This window comes from Lepidothrix coronata, unplaced genomic scaffold (genome assembly GCF_001604755.1).
Source record: "Lepidothrix coronata isolate B3197 unplaced genomic scaffold, Lepidothrix_coronata-1.0 Scaffold17, whole genome shotgun sequence".
Taxonomy (NCBI): domain Eukaryota; kingdom Metazoa; phylum Chordata; class Aves; order Passeriformes; family Pipridae; genus Lepidothrix; species Lepidothrix coronata.
Window position 1 is genome coordinate 9,204,346 of NW_016690197.1, and position 16,320 is coordinate 9,220,665.

Sequence of the window (16,320 nt, forward strand, 5' to 3'; positions counted from 1 at the left end):
CCTCCCTGTCCACTTTTCTCTTCTGTCCTCATCCCACCTCTACATTTTCCAGCTCATCAAGTCTCCCCCAAAGCCACCCTCTCTCCTTCACCAGCTCCTCCTCTCATTCAGCCTGTCTCCTCTCTCCTCACCAGACACATTAAGGGTGACCAGTGCTTGCAGACCCAGGGTCCCATGCCTTCTGCTCACGTGGCTCTGTCCTTGCAAGTCCTCGCTCTTGCCCCAGCACCTATGGTTCAGGGTGATGGGCTCAGACAGGGGACAGACTGGGACAGTGGCAGTGTTAACTTACATGTCCATGCAGATCTGTGTTTAACAGCATCAGGGCACAGGTGAGGGTGTGGGCTCCATCTGCAGCACAAGCACAGGACAGGAATTAGAGCCCCCAGCTCAGCCCTGCAGCTGGTGCTCCAGACCCTTGGCATCTCAGGCAGGGCACGGGGGCTCTGAGCCTCCAAAATAGGCCTGAGCCCCTTCCTCCTGCCCCGGGCACAAGGAGCACACAGCAGTCAGTGTAGTGATGACAGCGTGAGGGCAAGTAGGTAGGAGGTCGCTGAATTAAAGCTGGCCCCAAACCTGAGCATACAAATTCCCTTCCAACTCTGCAGCCCCTACAGCCAGGCAGTGATGCTGTAGCTAATCCTGCAGAGCTACTAGCATGGCAAGATAGGACCAGCACAGCCCTCTGCCAGCCAGGCAACCCAAACCTCACCTGTCCCAGAGCCAACCCAGAGCAGACTCAGCAAGTGAGCACACACAGGAGAGATGCAAAGACATGAAACAGTACAAAGTGAGTATCTGTGCTCCCCAAGTGCCAGGTACATGAGTTTTCTCACTTGGATATTCCCTGAGCTGAGGGTCTGAGAGCTGAGGTCTATTTGGTGAGGAGGGCCATCTCTTGCTTCCTGTGCTAATCTGCTCAAGGTCAGAAGTAAGGATGGTTTGAGTCCTAATTATGCATCATCCAACCAAAGCAGACTTAAAAAAAAAAATCTAAGCAGCTGTCATTTGAGGGAAATGACATCTCCGTAACCAGGGCTATCTTCTAAGGTGTCATTATAGGCTCTCAGTTTGCTCTCTAGTTTCAGTTTGAGCATCTCGACTGAGCTGACAAACACACAGACTCCCTTGAAATACACACACAGACATGTACAGTTTCTTACCTTCTGAAGGGATGGCATTGGGATTACACTCATAATAGCGCTGCGAAAAATGAGCCAGCACTCGCTCTCTCTCTTGCGTCTCTCCCATCAAGGCCAGCTCTTTTAGAAAGGACCTGAAAAAGCAGCAGCAGTGTTGGTCACACATGAAGCCCACCAGCAGTTTCTCCAATGCCCCTTGCGCAGGAATGGAACTGTTCTTTCTGGTTTGGAGACCCCCCACCGTGTGCTGGATGAAGCCCCACTGTTTCACATCCCTCCCTCCCAACCCACTGTGGGACTCTCCTCCAAACCCACAGCACCATATCCTGCTGGCACATTGCAGAGACCTACAGCCAGTCCCAGGAGCTACACCGGGAAAGGAGGTGGGGGTAACAACAGAAGGATTCGAGTTCAAGACCTGAAAAGCCAGGCCTAGGTGAACCTGACTGTCATCCGACTGCACTGACCATTGAGTTAAGACTGGGGATGCTCTTTCTTGATTGTGTGGCTGAGAGATCACCTTGGGAAGCACCCTCTCCTGTTTAAGACGTAAGAGGATCTCCAGCTGGGGAGTCATGGGTTCAGCCTGCTTGTGCAGATCTCTGTGTGGTTGCAGAGCTGTAGAGGGCACGGTCTGTTGGGACCTCACTCTGGTGGCCACCACACACATGCACATGTACATACACTCAGCTCTGACCTGAGAGCCTGGTCCAGGCTCATCCCCGTGAACACGAAGAACTTCAGATATTCCCCTGCCACCATCCTGCTGAACTCATTGCTGAAACAGAAAAGGGGGAGAGTAAGAGTGGGATCAACTAAACTGTGGGGACAGCCAAAGGCACACAGGAGTTGGGTGGATTCTAGGAGGCTGGGAACTCCCCAGGGTTGCAGACGGTGTGCTGAGGACAGACACACCCCACAATCCCATGAAACTCGGAGAAGTCACCCACAAATCCAACAGGAATACTGGGTATGTAAGAGAAAATGGAAAAACTAGAGCTGGAAGGGCCCACGAGAGGTCAGCTAGCCATCCCCCTACCCTAACCCCCTACTGAAGCATCCAAGATGCAGTCATGATAGAAAGGTACCAAAATCTGGATGTCTCTTAGGTTTTAAGACCTTCAGAGGTAACACCTGCTGCAGATGTAGCAGTCATGGGGAGTGGGCTGTGAGGGCCTGCCAGCTGTTCCCTGCCAGCCTGGCACCCCGCAAGGGCAGCAGCTGTGGGTGAGACCCTTGCACAACGGAACATTCCTTGCTAATACCCACACGTACTTCTTCCCCAAGTGGCGAGCCACATCTGCTTTTTTAAAGCCATCCAGGTTGTAGAGCCTCTTGGCCAGGCGTTTGGCAGCCTCCAGGTCAGCCTTGTGCCCATTGGAAAGGGTGTCCGTGCTGCCCAGGACCAGATGCTCCACGCTGTCCATCTCCGACTCCGAGTCTGAAACCAGCTGGCTCTGGGGGTGGTCACTGCAATGGAAAGGGGCACTCCACATTAGCCTGCCTACAGATCCTCTGCTTGTTCAGCTTCTCAGGAAATGCAGATTCCTCACCCTGCTTTGGAGACTCACTACTCACTGCTGGGACCCAGAATGAACAACACTGGTCAGACACACTCCAAGGTTGGGACTGGGAGCTAAAGGAAGGTTTGGGGATGCAGCTGGAGGAGAGGTGGGGTGATGGAACAGCTCCAGTGACAGATGACAGGATCAAGACACCCAAATCCACATCCAAACTGGATGTACAACTGCTCCAAAGTCCCCCACTCTTGAGCCTGTGAAACTGTATGTGTGGGCTCAGGCTCTGCCAAGCTCAGCTGTAGTGGAGACTTGGAGCAGAAACATGTGCACATCACATGCTGTCCTACAGATCCACACTCGTTTTTTAATCTGGACAAACTCCTCGTGCTGCTCTCAAGCACAGTTTCTACCCGAGACAAGACAACTGTAATTTCTTCGTTCACCTTTTCCCACTCACTCACTTCAAAGCACTACACAGACGGCAAAGCTGAGGCAGAGCATGAAGATGAAGGAAACCCCCCCTGGCCTCCCAGCTCACAGTGGAGTGTACTGTCTTCTCCAGGCTACCCATCAGCTCTCAGCCCACCATGCCTTAAATGGCCACGTTAGGAGACACTCTTGGCTTGGCCCCCAAAGCAATCTGACTCAGACATGCAGAAGTTATCCCAACTAAAAGCTGGTTGAATCTAATCAACAAGGAACGTTAAGCAACTCTGACCTCGCCCAAATTTTCTGGCAGCCCTTGCAATGTTCCAGTCTGATTTATTTTTAAAAGTCTCTAATTGAGTTTTAAGAGGCCTGCTCTCCTGAGCCAATTACCCAGGCCAATCTCCTTGAGGCTCTGCTTCTTTCAAGAAGGACAAGCCTCCTTTCTGCTCAGTGCTGCCTATCCCAGGGGAGCCCTCCACAGCACTGACAGGCGTGTTAGCGTCCTGGGGGGCTCCCCCAGCTGATGTGCAGTGGGGGAAGTTGCACTGCACTCAAACCTGTGGGTCAGGCACTTCCCTGGCAAAAGCAACTCCAACATTCTGCAAGTCCTTGGGGAGATGCACTTTGCTCGGACCACTGCTGAGCTCAGCAGCACCAGGCGGTGATTATGGTAAGATGTGGATGGGTGGCCCAGGGCAGATCTGTGCCCACTTGGCTTCAGTCCTCTCCAGGGAGCCTATCCATCACCCCATGCCATCCTGGGGGAAGCAGCCACGAGATTGGTCACAAGGTCACTAGCAGCTCACCAGGTCTGAGTCCACCTGCTCTGAGGAGCTGTGCTGGGCAGGCAGCTTCCAGCATCCCTGTCTGCATCACCAGCACACCCCATCCTGTGTGCAAACCTCCAACCTGCCTAAAAAACTCTTCTCCCAAAACAGAGCCACATCCAAAGGTGCAGCTGGCATGGGCCCTGGTGCCTGCTGCCCTCCAGCTGTGCCTACACTGTCTGGCAGAGCCAAAGCTGACTTGAGTGCTCGACAGCAGAACAGGCTGGGTGCTGCTGGGCCAGTGCTGGGCACACACCTCGGGCCCACTTCAGCTCCTTGTGTGGCTGCAGTCACTGTGACCTCAACCAAGGATAGAGGTCACAGGCTCTTTTCTTCCCAGAAGCAGAGGAGATGAATTCATTCCAGCAACTGGCACCTGCCAGCCATGGGCTGCGATGACTATATTTTTTGCTAAAATTCTTCATCTGCTATCACAAGGGCACAGGCACCGTTCCCTTCCCAGCCCAGCGGCTCCAATGGTGCTTTTCCAGCCAGAGGCTGAGCTACAAAACTCAAAGCCACCCGTGCCCCAATTGTACCTCCAGAGCAGGAGGCTGCTCAGTCACCCTCTGAAGATCTTTTAATTCTTCTCAACCACCATCATTAAAACTCCTGGTATGCTTTTGGACCTCACCCGTCCTGCCTGAGAGTTGTCCTCCCTCACATGGCTGGTTCCTGAAGCCCCCAGGGACAAACCCAGAGCTCTCAGTCTTCCCCCATGACCTCTCTTCCCAATCTGTGGTCCTCAGCTTTTCTACCTAGTGCTGAGCATCCAGGCATGGGGCCACTTACAAAATCTGTCTTGTCTTTCAAAACCTCTATGTCCCTGCAGGCTCCCAACCTGTGACTGCAATTCTTGCCTTGCTTCTTGTAATGGGCTTGCAGTGATCTCAAGGCTTGAGTCTCAAAGTAGCTCTACCAGCGGGATCCGCTGTTCCCTCCTTCACCAAGTCCCCACACTGATCTGGGGTTTTACATCATAAAACATAACCTTGCTCTCAGAATGAGGCACAACCCAATCGTGCCATGAAATAGGTTTTCTTCCATCACTCAAGCCACTCTCATGCTGTTAAATATGGACACTCAGCCTCAATAGACTCAGAGTGCCCCCCTTGTGGCACCTGTCTGTCACCACTCAATGCCCCAGCTGGCTTGGAGAATGTGCAGCTTAACAGAGAGAAAACCAAGAGGCCAATCCTCAAGCAAATGGAGACCAGAGCAAGAGACATGTCCATGTCTCAGGCAATTGAGATGATGCTAATTTTCTTGCCAATGAGCTAATGTCTCAGGGTGGTTGTTTTACTGTACTTTGTAAAGTGACATTCTAGTTTGGCTTGAAGAAACACTGAGATAATAGTTTTTACATTAGGTACACACTTAAGGAACAAAGATCAACTTCGGTATTGCACAAGTATCCTCAGACTGAGATAAGTCATGCCCGAGCAGACCCAGTGCTGGCTCATCCCTCTCCCCGCTGCCACCACTCACGTCATCTGGAGCACAGGTCCTCCTGTCACCTCAGAGGTGTTTGCTAGAGAGCCCAAGTCCCCTGACACGCTATGTCAGCCACAGCGAGGCACTTCTGGGGGGCTCTGCAAGGAAGGCACGTAGTCCAGATCAGGGCTTGCCCTGGGACAGAGGCTCTTCACTGACCACCTCCCACTCTAGCTCAGCAGAAGGACCACGTTGTGTTTCCAGCCCTGGGGAGCTGCTGCAGGACCATGGTCCTGCTCAGGGCCACCACACCACACACACTCCTTTTCCCAGGCCAGATGCTTGTCCAGGGCCCAAATGTTCCTTCTCAGGGCTAAACACTCCTTTCTTTCCTGGAGCTGGTTCATCATCTTACCCCCATACTTCTCCTCTGGCCAACATCCTGGAGCCCAGCAGCACAGACTACAGCACATTCCCTGGCTGCAATGCACTGTGTCACTGCAAGAGTCCTGATATCCTCTCCACCTTGACACCATCAACTAAACTCACTCAGCACCACATGGTTGCCACCAACCAGGAGCAAATCTTCTCCCCTGGATGTGAAGCAGCCATAAGGCACTAGCTCTGCAAAACTAGGACTGGGAGCTGACCTCCAGCTCCTGGCTGCCAGCAGCAATGTATCTGCATGGTGGAACTCTTCCCACACTGTACCTGCATGGTGGGATCCTTCCTGCACCAACAATCTGTCCCTGGGAGCTGGAGAGGAGAGACTCCCTGGAAACAGGCTGGGACCAGTAGTCATTGGTTTCAGCTGGGGGTGCTCAGCTGAGCTCCTAGGCTGTCCAGATCCTGCCTGCCACATTTCCAGGTGAGACACCTGCTGTAGGAAACGCAAGACCTTCAACCGCAATCCAAATGCCTCTTGCTCCTCAGATGAGGCTGGTTTCATCCTGCACCATGAAGGGACAAGGCAAGGAGCCTGGTGCAAGTCCACAAGAGACATGCATAGGGCAGAGCAGCACTCTGCTCTCAGTTCCCAAAGCCCCACATGCAGGGCTAGATGCCCAATGCCTCCGCCAAGTGAACCCAGCCTGCCTAATGTTGCTGCTAAGAATGTACCAGACCGGATCTTTGGCTGAGCTAAATAAACGCAGCTCCCTCCATCGGTCTCAGTGGAGCGACTTTGATTTATGACAGCCAAGATCTGGGCTGGTTCATTCCTCGCAGAATTGAAGTTAGGGCTGGGAGGACACTTGAAGGTCAGCCAGGCCAGCCTCTAACCATAGGCGGGGCTGGTGCTGCTTTCTGGCAGCTGCTGAGTCCAACATGGTCCTCAAATCACCCAGCCAGCGCAGTACCCACCAGTGTTACTGCTGACAGATCCATGTAGGACTGAACTTTGGGCAGCTGTGCCCCTCCTCAGTCCTGTTTCTCTGCAGACTTCCAGAACCTCCTCTGCAGCACTAGCCCTCTCTGGAGATGTCTACCTGTCCTCCATCACCCCATCCCACCAGCTCCTCTTGTGAGGGGCACAACCACTCCTGCAGAGGACAGGGACTGACACTGCAATCCCACCAAACAATTTCTGGAGCCAGCTGAGAGCCTTAAAATCCAGTTACTCACCTGCTGGGTGAAGGGTTGTCTTCTCTTTTAGAGACACAGATGCCATGGGGTCAGTGCAGGAAAACCTGGGTCTCTAATCAAAGCCACCCTATGTAGCCCCCCCCCACTACCAAAAACCCAGCCACCTCAATCCATGACACAGACTCTTGGGCCAAGCCCAGCCTAGGGGCTCTGAGTCAGATCTGAAAACTTGAATTAACACCTAACACATGGGGCTGCATCCCACAGGTATGTGCTGCTGCTCCTGCCTCTGCAGGCAGACTGCCATCCCTGGGATCCACTGTCCCCATCCTCTATGCCATGGAGGGCTAATGCATCCTATGTCCTGGCTCCTGCTGGCCTTCATGGTTTAACATGGAAATGCATGGGGGAAACCCCCCCAAGGCTTGTGCTTAATTTCTTGCTGTGCCAATGCTTGTGGTGAGACCTCTTCATCCTGTTCTCTAGCCTTATTCCTCTACTGTGTTCCCACTCCAGCCCATCCCATACCTTCCTTCCCCTATCTCCATGCTTTCCTCATTGCCCTCCTTTCTCTGCTCAGCTCTCACCCCTCAACCTCTAGCATCACACCTTGAATCCACCCCACGGGGCCCCAAACTGGGCATAGCCCTTCTGGGCACCATCTCACCAGTTTGCCCAGTGCCACCTGGGAGCCCAGGCAGATGACAGACCTGCGCTGGCCCCGGGAGGGGCACCGGCTCCCCGACCGCTGCAGTAACAAAAGGGACCTTATAAAGAACAGCAGCGGAGCTGTCTGGCAAGCCCCGCGCTCCAGCACTCGCCAGCGGCCGCGGTCTGGCAGGGACGCAGCTCCGAGTGGCGGCGCATCCTCCGCCCGGGGCAGCCCCAGCCCCGCGGGCTCCCCGCTGCTCCCACGCAGCCGCAGCTCCAAGGATGAGCTCTCCCTCTAGCGAGGCTCCGGGAGTGCTGCCCCTCGCAGTGCTGCCCCTCGCCGTGCTGCTTGGCCCTTTTCCCCAGGCGGTTTGCAGCCCCGTCTTCGATGCTGCCTCTCCTGCCTGCCCTTCCTCCTGTCCCACAGCAGGCGTGCCCCGATGAGGTCCCGGCAGAGCCTGCCCCGCTCGGGGGGTGTGTCACGTCCCCTCCCTCCGCGGGCACCCCTCAGGGACCGGCACGGCTGTGCCCGGGCCAAGGCTGGCTCCAGGGGAGTGGGATGGAAGTTGGGCAGCTGGATTTCAGGGGGCTTACACTCCCAGAGAGATGCAGTTTGCCCATTTACATCCCTTCGGTGCTGATGCCCCAGAGCCTGCGTTGCCTTGCCTGTGGGCCGGCAGCCCTGGCTGCCCGTGTACAGGACTGGGCAAGCCAGGTGATCTTCTGGGCACCTGCCTGCACCTGGCAGCTTGGCCAAGTCTTGCAATTTGGACCTGCAGTTGCAGAAGTCTGGCTGCCACCGCAGAAGCGACTCCCTGCAGTCCCCAGGGTTGTCCCGGCTCCTGCCCTGACATCTCACCAGCACTGCATCTGTCCCTGGCCAGCCTCGCCTGTCCGGAGGGACCCCCCCAGCCCTTGGGGGCTATGCCTCCACACATGCTCTGTGGGTCAATGTCATAGCCATAGGAACAGACTGCTTTAACTGCAGCCCTCTGCTCAGCCAGAGTGGGGGACATGCACACCTTCACCTCCTGCCCAAATGGGGTGATAAACGACTCACAGAGCCTCTACCCCATGCTGGGGTGTGCCCACCACTGTGGGGTGCCCCGCGGGGGGGGGTGGGGTGGACGGCAAGGGTGTTCAGCCACTGCTCCCTCCCTTTCAATCTAGCCTGCTGCAGTAGGTGCACGCATCCCAGCACCCAGGGAGGCGTCTCTGGGTCTGCACTTAGACATACTTTCTGCATACAAGGTCAAGATAAAAGCGTGGTCTCAGACTATTGTGTGCCGAGGGACACCAGAGCCTTGGCATGAGCAACAAGGCTGTGTGAACCAAGGCCATGGGCTGCAGGGGACACCACACTTCCCCAGCAATGCAAGGGCATCACCGACTTGGCCATCCCTGACACCAAGAGAGGCAAAAAGTCACAGGATGCAGGGCCATCTCCAGCCCAGACCCCAACCCCAAGCATTGCAACAATGAACACCGAAGATTTTGGGGGGCACAAGGAGGACAACTGCAGGTCAGCACAGGTCCAGACCCACTGGTGTTCATCACCAGTCACCACATCACTCATACCAAAGCCCTGCAGCCTGAAGCACCTCTGGCAACCCTGAGACTGACAGACAGTGTAAAGCACAGTCTCCACCGCAGAGTCCCCCTGCCCAAGGTCTCATCTGCACTGGTGGCAGCCAGTCTATACTGCTTGTGACTCTGCAGTGACTCTGGGCAGTGGCTAATGCCTTGCTCTGGCCCTGCTGGCATGGGTAATGTTGCATTACAATGGCTGCAGAGGTTCTTTAGTTTTCCTCAGCAATTTCCATTAACTACCCCTTATTGGGAGCATTACAAGGATACTCTCTGCTTGAGAAGATCAGCCTTGCCAGACATCAGGATCTGCTGGTTCCAGCCCACGAGAACCTTTGAGCAATCAGCACAGACACTTCTTCCTCAAACTAAGTGGGAAGCTTCAGCTTTGTGGTCGGCTCCACTCAGAGTCTAGAAAGTTGATGGCACCAGTGATGTGGAAGAGGAAACTTCTTGGACTTCTCCCTTGCCAGAAAGCCCTATGTCCTGAGTACTGACTCTGCAGATGATGGGCTGTCTCAGACCCTGGTGCCACATGCCTTCTCAGCCTAGTTCCTGTTCCCAGTCCCAATCTCCACTCCTTTCCACTGCACAAGATGGCAAATCCCAACCACACCTGCCTCTCTCCCCATTGCCTATGGGGACTATGAGGGGAGGCTCACTCCACACCAGGGAGCAGAGAGCTGGGCTGCTCCTTGCTGGGTTCTGTTCTCCCACATCTCATTTCTCATCATCTTTCCTGCAGCCTCTAATGGAGCCAGGGCACTGGCTCACCTGCTGCAGGGCAGCGTGGTGGGTCTGAACATCATCTGTAGCCTAGGAGATTGGCAAGAAACAGGGCCTGAACTGGATAAAATTAAGAACTATGCAGGGACCTACTGATAACCAAGGGAATTGTTTCTAAATGGGGAAGGATAGCTGCCTGGGACTCTGCATGCACGTGTAACAGAAGTGAGCTTATGGTACAATGGGAAGACCAAGCCTTGGAGTCCCCAGTTCAGGGAGCACAGTGGGGCCTGCAGCTGGGTTTACCCTACGTTCCCCTGCCACCAAAGGTAGTCCTGTTGGAAGAGGAGAAGACAAGAGGTTCAGCAAAGGTGGGCTCAGAAAAGATATAGGGCAGCTTGGGGGATACACCATACCCCTCCACAGCCTGTGCCCAGCACTGCTCTGAAGCCTGAGCTAGGAGGGAAGCACAGTGCTGCAGAGTCCTCAGCACTGTCAGCATGCTCTGGGCTCCACTGACTATAAACCAGGGAGGAATAACCTCTGTTAAGCCACCTCATTGTCATCCCTGCTGCTAGCTGCGTCTTTGCACCCTCACATCTCCCTGTGCCCCTGTGGCGCTGTTGCTGTGTTACAATGGCATCCCACGGACAGTAAGTCAGATACTGTCCTCTCAGTTTCTCCAGGGTGCTCTGTTTCAGTCCCTTGCCTTGACAGAGGAATAGGAAGCAATTCTTCCTGCAGAGAGCGCTCACCACGGCTGGATACCGCCACCCTTCACTGCCTTGTATCTCCCAGACATGACCGGTTTTACAGCACAAACCCAGCCTTACAAGGATGGCACAGACTGTGACCAGGAGTCACATCAGTTTGGTGGTGAAAAGACCAAAGCCTAAGCCTAGAAAGTAGATGAGGGATTCAGGATGCTCTGGCATTGCAAGAAAGGTCACTGAGCAGAGAGACCTTGCAGGGAGGCAATGAAAACAGGAAGGTCAGCACTGGCATGAATGAGACACCAGGTACTCCAATAGCCACCACTGGACTGGATCTGACATCCAAGCCAGACCTGTCCACACCCCAGATGAGTGTGGAAAAGATGCAGCCTATCAAACTGCCACATCACAAGTGCTTCAGCACAAGACCTTGCTGGAAGAGGGAGGAGTGCAGGAAGGTGTCTCAGTCTGGACGTGGACTTACATAGGGACAGGTTGGAAGTGGTGGGGCTGAGCTCCCCCAGCCCACTCCACCAGAGATCTCCCCAGGCAAGGGGCAGCCATCCTGAGCCCAGGTGCACGCAGGTTTGGAGCAATGTACAGGGAGCCTCTGGTGGGCTGTGCTCATCTCTGCCCTTCATCTCCCAAAATAAACAAGGCTGAGGGGGTTCAGGAGGCCAGGACAACAGCTCAAGAAACAAGAGGCTGCTACTCAGATGGCAAGGGATACAGCCCCCAGTAGGGAAAGGCTGTCAGATTTCTACTGGTAGTTAAATTCTGACTGGCCTCTCCCCAGAGCCACCATGGATGCTGGACTGTCCTGCAATGGAAACCACCACAGGATTGAAGTCCTGGGACTCCCTGCTTGCTTGGCTGGAGGAAACCTTACAGCCCTCTTGCACCTAAAAAGCTGGCAAAAATGAAAAAGGAGTTGTGTTCCCATCAACACGCCTACCACAACACCATGGTGATCACTGGCTTGATCAGCCGCTGCCCAGAAAATCCACCACACACAGTCCTGACACTTTCCCAACAACACAAGTCAGACTCTGGCTGCAAAACAGACCTCAGCATTAGGCTCCACATCAAGCTGTAGTGGTCCAGCTGGACAGCAAGCAATTTTGGTCACTCACCTTGTGTTGGAGGCCAAGGGAGTACCAAAGCTGTCCACTGAGTGGCAAGGGCTGTGCCGAGCACCCTTCCGTCTTCTCCCCCGCTCCTCCTCCCTCTCTGTCCAGGGGGCATCTGTGGCTGAACTGGTCCCAGAGTCTGGCTCCAAATGAGCCAGAGGAGCAAAGTTCTCCTCAATCAGCTTGGCGCTGTCTCGGATTTGTCCCTGTATTTCTGGGGTGAGAGTTGGGAGGTCAAAAGTGAAAAAGGTCCCATGGGTGCGGGCTGGGGAGGAAAGGATGTCAATGGAGTCCAGGCTGGTGTAAGATGTGCCTTTGGCTCGATGGGACTCCATGATGGTCTCAAAATGCTTGCTGAAAGAGTCCATGCCATCCTTGGAGAGGCTGTGCCCTAGTAGGAAGGGCACTGGAGACTTGAGCATACCCTGTGTGTCTCGATCCATGATCCTAGAGGGAAAGAAAGTGAGAAGAACTGGTCATTGAGGAGCAAGGGATCAAGGCCCTGAAACAAAAGCCCACATGCTGCTCCAAAAGGAAACTGAGGAGGGCAGAAATCTCTTCTGAACATCTGTAGACCATCAAGGAAATGCCTCACCTGCCCAAGACATCATGGGAAGAGGGACTGGGCTGGCCTCCCTCCAGCCATATGCTTCTCCTTTAATGAGCCACAGATTTTTGTTCCTTCAGTGGCTCATCCTCATAAGAAGCTTATGAGATGGCTACTGCTCCCAATCACTTGGCTTGAGCTTAGATCCAATAAAGGGCTCAAGCACCAGAAGCAGGATGTGGTTCAGCTCCATTTCCAACCAAATCTGGAAGTGCCTGAATTTTTCATGAGCCTTCAGAGCTTCCACCACCCAGAAGGCTCCTCCTGAAGCTGCTCAGCACAGTGTGACACTTTCTTCCATGAACACTGCACTATGGTCACAGAGCATGACCAACACCCATCTGCAAGGTCTGCTGCTGGTTCCAGAAGATGTCTTGGACCCATCATAAGGTGATGTTGAGTCCCAGGAGACATGTGGGACTGAGCACAAAGCGATACTGAGCCCCAGGTTTCCCTAGGCAGTACAGAGGGAGCCTCACACCCATTTCTGGGCTTGGGGATCTGAATTGCCCCATGTCCTAGATGCCAGGCTTGGTCTTGGCTCATCATCTTGTCAGCCCCACAGAAAGGCCAAGCCTGTCTCCAATGCTGGTCTGGGTCCAGCCCAACACAGAAGTTTCTAAACCCTGGAGCCCTGAAAATGAGGTGAAGTGCAGCCTACCCACCCATCTGAGCACGTGACAACAGGGACATTTCCAACCCAGGGAACATCAATGCTTCAGCTGTACAAGCACAAACACAGCCCTAAAAGCCTACTTTACTCATAAGCCGCTATCATTATATTAAAGCAGCGGAAAAGCACTTGTTATGCCACTCTCTCCTCTGATTAAAGGAGAGGAACTGCTCCAGCCTGTCATAACATTTGTTATGAACAAACAGCTTCATACAGAGGGCTCAGAAGATGTGTTGCTGTTACACACACCAAATGATTTTCATTCATTAGCCTTCACATGCTGCTCAAAAATCTCACCCTGATTACTTCAGCAGGCCAAGAGCTGGCAGCTTGACTCCCCCAGAGTGCCAGCTGGCTTCAAGAGAAGTGCAGCAAAGCCAGACACAGGTAAGCAAGGCAGGGTCCAGGCTGATCTTGCCCATCCACCAGCATTTCCCTGGCTGTGCAGCACCACTTGACACTCTTACCATTCCTGTAGAAGCCCCAGGAGCAGCCACCTCTGGGACGGCTTTCTGGCAGGACAAGGCAGAAGAGACCTCTTTAACATCTGCAGATATGTTTTATGGATGTGAATGTGCATTCACCATCCCCCACACCCAGCTGCATGCTATTAAACCAAGCTAATGCTGCTGACTGTTTTGCACCTCAAATCCACAAAGAGGGTGACTGGGCTGTGCCAGGGAAGACAATGCCAGCAGACGGAAGGAATCTTGTTCCCAGGAGAGGGAGCTGGACTCATTCTTGTGATCAAGTATATTGCCACCAAGCCACAAAAAAACTACAGCTGGTTTTGTCCACACCATCCAAGCTCTGGAAGCAATCTTTCCACCTCAAAATATCAAGCACAAAGCCATTCAGCTCCAGAAGGATCTAGTCACAGGAGCATATGCGCAATGCTGCCTGCTCAGACCTGGATGTTTCATCAGCTCCTGTTGTGCTACCCAGCCCCTCCACACTCTGCTCCGGTCCCCCAGGAATGGCCAGTGCACTGACACCAAGCCAGACAAACACAGCTGGGAGGAGCAGAGGAAAGAAGGAGATTAAGAAGCTGTAATTGAGCATTTGTGCAAGGGTGACGGGCAGCGGGAGATCAAATAGGTTTCCAGCCATGAGCTGGTGTGGGAGGAGCAGTGAGCCTTCCTTAGAAGAGGGCCAGGCAGATACAGAGAGGAAGCGGATGCTGGGGGCTGATGGTTCTACTGCACTGCATGTAAGTGCCAAAGCCAGCAGCACCTCAGGCAAAGGTTTGCATATAGGGACCACGGGGATCTGAGCAACCGGGTTTCTCCAGTTGCATCTGATGGCTGATGGAGGGGAAGGGACTCATTCTGCCCTCCCTGTCTGGTGCTGCAGAGCTGTGCTGTCCCTGGTGAGGGGAAGAAGAGGGGAAAATCTCTCCTCTGGCCCTCAGTGTTTTTCACTCTCTGCCAAATGCTCCTATGACCCTCCAGACTGCTGACTGCCCCCATCGTGCTCCACTCCTCCAGCCTGCACAGGCACAGCAGGCGCTGTGTGGGGATCTTCGCTCAGTTCAGAGAAGGTAAAACCGTACAGCACCATCAAGCAGCTCCTTGTTTTATTCCTCTCTGAGAAAAGCTCACATACAGACCAGCCCCAGCAGCTCCCTGCACTCCCCAAAGGCTCCTTTGCACTCCTCCAGCATGGCAGCAGCCTGCTCTTAGGGCTCAGTGTCCTAACTCTGACCCATGCTCAGGCACAGGTACTGACCACAGGCACTGCAGTCTCCTCCTGACTGTCCACACTCCCCTGCCACATCCACGCCATCACACTGTCTTCAGTCCTTCCCCAAGAGTTGCAGGCGTCTCTCCTGCTCACTGCCAGGTGCCTGCCAACATCACCCCAAGCATCCCCCCTCCAGACCAAGCCCATGTGATGCAGGAGCATCACCCCGATCAGTGGCTCCATGGCGAGTTTGGACTGAGACAGAGGCTCAACCTCAGCAAAACACAGCAGAGTGGCTACTGAGGCAGGTTAAGCATCTACTTCAACGTTTGATGAAATTGAGGCCATAACCATCTTTTTAATCTCCAACAAGGCTTGCCCTGCAGCTATTTTTTTGCCACTAAGCAGTGAGCACAAAAGCTCTGGAAAGGCTCCCCAAGCAGCAGATCTAAGGGCTTTCCTGGGCAAAGCTGTTCTACTTGCAGGGAGAAAAAGCATCACTGCCTCCCATCAGCCCTCTGTGCTCTCAGGAGACCAGGGCACCCCGTAGCAAAGCCTCTTCTCTCTTATCAGCCCAAGGCACCCACACTGTGGGCCAAGCCAGGCTCTTCTTACAGCTTAGCCAGCACGTCTGCTGATGCTCAGGGAGGAAGGGAATTGAGCCTGCTCTCACTGACAGGTCTTGGCTCTCAGGGACTAGTGGGAATAAAGACAGTAAAGGCTTAGACTAGTCATTAGTCAGTAGATCTGACTTTAAATATATTCAGAGAGTAGATGTGCTGGAAGAAGACACCATTTTTTCCATTGATTTTCATGCCTTGTTTGATTTGGTGTTGGATTATTTTTGCTATTAGCATGCTCTCTTAGTTTGGGAGGGTAAACCACCAAAGAAGGCTCTGACCTTTGGCCAGAATACTAAGTACAACAAGGTAGTACCAAGCCAAAGTTCCCCTTGCAGAGGGTGCTAAATACTTAGAGCTAGACAGTCAAACAGATGTACATATCTACTGAAAATCAGCATCCAAAAGTGCTTCAATAATTTTGTAAGGTTGGCCCTTCCCAGCTACCAAGACAGGCTTGAGGTTCAGCACCTCCTGCAGCAGCTGAATGGTGCCAGGTCCAGGGAGTCGGGGGGGGCTCCTTCATTGCCCCAGCTTCACTGCTCCTGTGAGCAAGCAAAGCAGAAAGCTTGAAGTAGAAAATATCAATACTGGTGACTGGTAAACAGGGATGAGGACTGCAGCTGCAGAGCTCAAAACAGTGTGTAAGCAAAAATCCAGGGCTGTGATGCAGGGACTGAACAAGCTCGCAATTTGAGCCTCATAATTTTCAAGACACTGCCCACAGGGTCTGCACCTACCAGAGGAATATTCAGTGGGCTGCAAAGCAAAAGCACCCCACTGGTCTACAAAGAAGCCGAGCAAAATGAACGTGACATCACTATTTACACATTGGTAATTATACCAGGAGCATCATCTTTTAGGAGCAACAATGCATTTAAGGACACATCCAAGCATTCAGCACTACCTGGGGAACTACAGTAGGGTGCCTCAGAGGACAAAAAGCAGGTCTAGGCTTACAGCTCACACAACTTGTAGTAGCCTAGAACATATT

At 53.6% G+C, this 16,320-nt stretch overlaps 1 protein-coding gene across 2 annotated transcripts in view; it reads right to left on the reverse strand.

The window, feature by feature from the left end:
• Nucleotides 1–16,320, reverse strand: part of PSD (pleckstrin and Sec7 domain containing) — a 45,566-nt gene that overhangs the window by 16,388 nt on the left and 12,858 nt on the right. Inside the window, exons 5-9 of one of the 2 annotated variants that reach the window (XM_017806964.1) lie at nt 11,747–12,190; nt 2,418–2,612; nt 1,840–1,920; nt 1,164–1,276; nt 293–351 (exon numbers count right to left, since the gene is read on the reverse strand). In XM_017806964.1, the coding sequence (XP_017662453.1) occupies nt 293–351; nt 1,164–1,276; nt 1,840–1,920; nt 2,418–2,612; nt 11,747–12,190 (892 nt within the window). The remainder of the gene's footprint in view (nt 1–292; nt 352–1,163; nt 1,277–1,839; nt 1,921–2,417; nt 2,613–11,746; nt 12,191–16,320) is intronic. The other variant, XM_017806965.1, reaches the window with a different exon arrangement.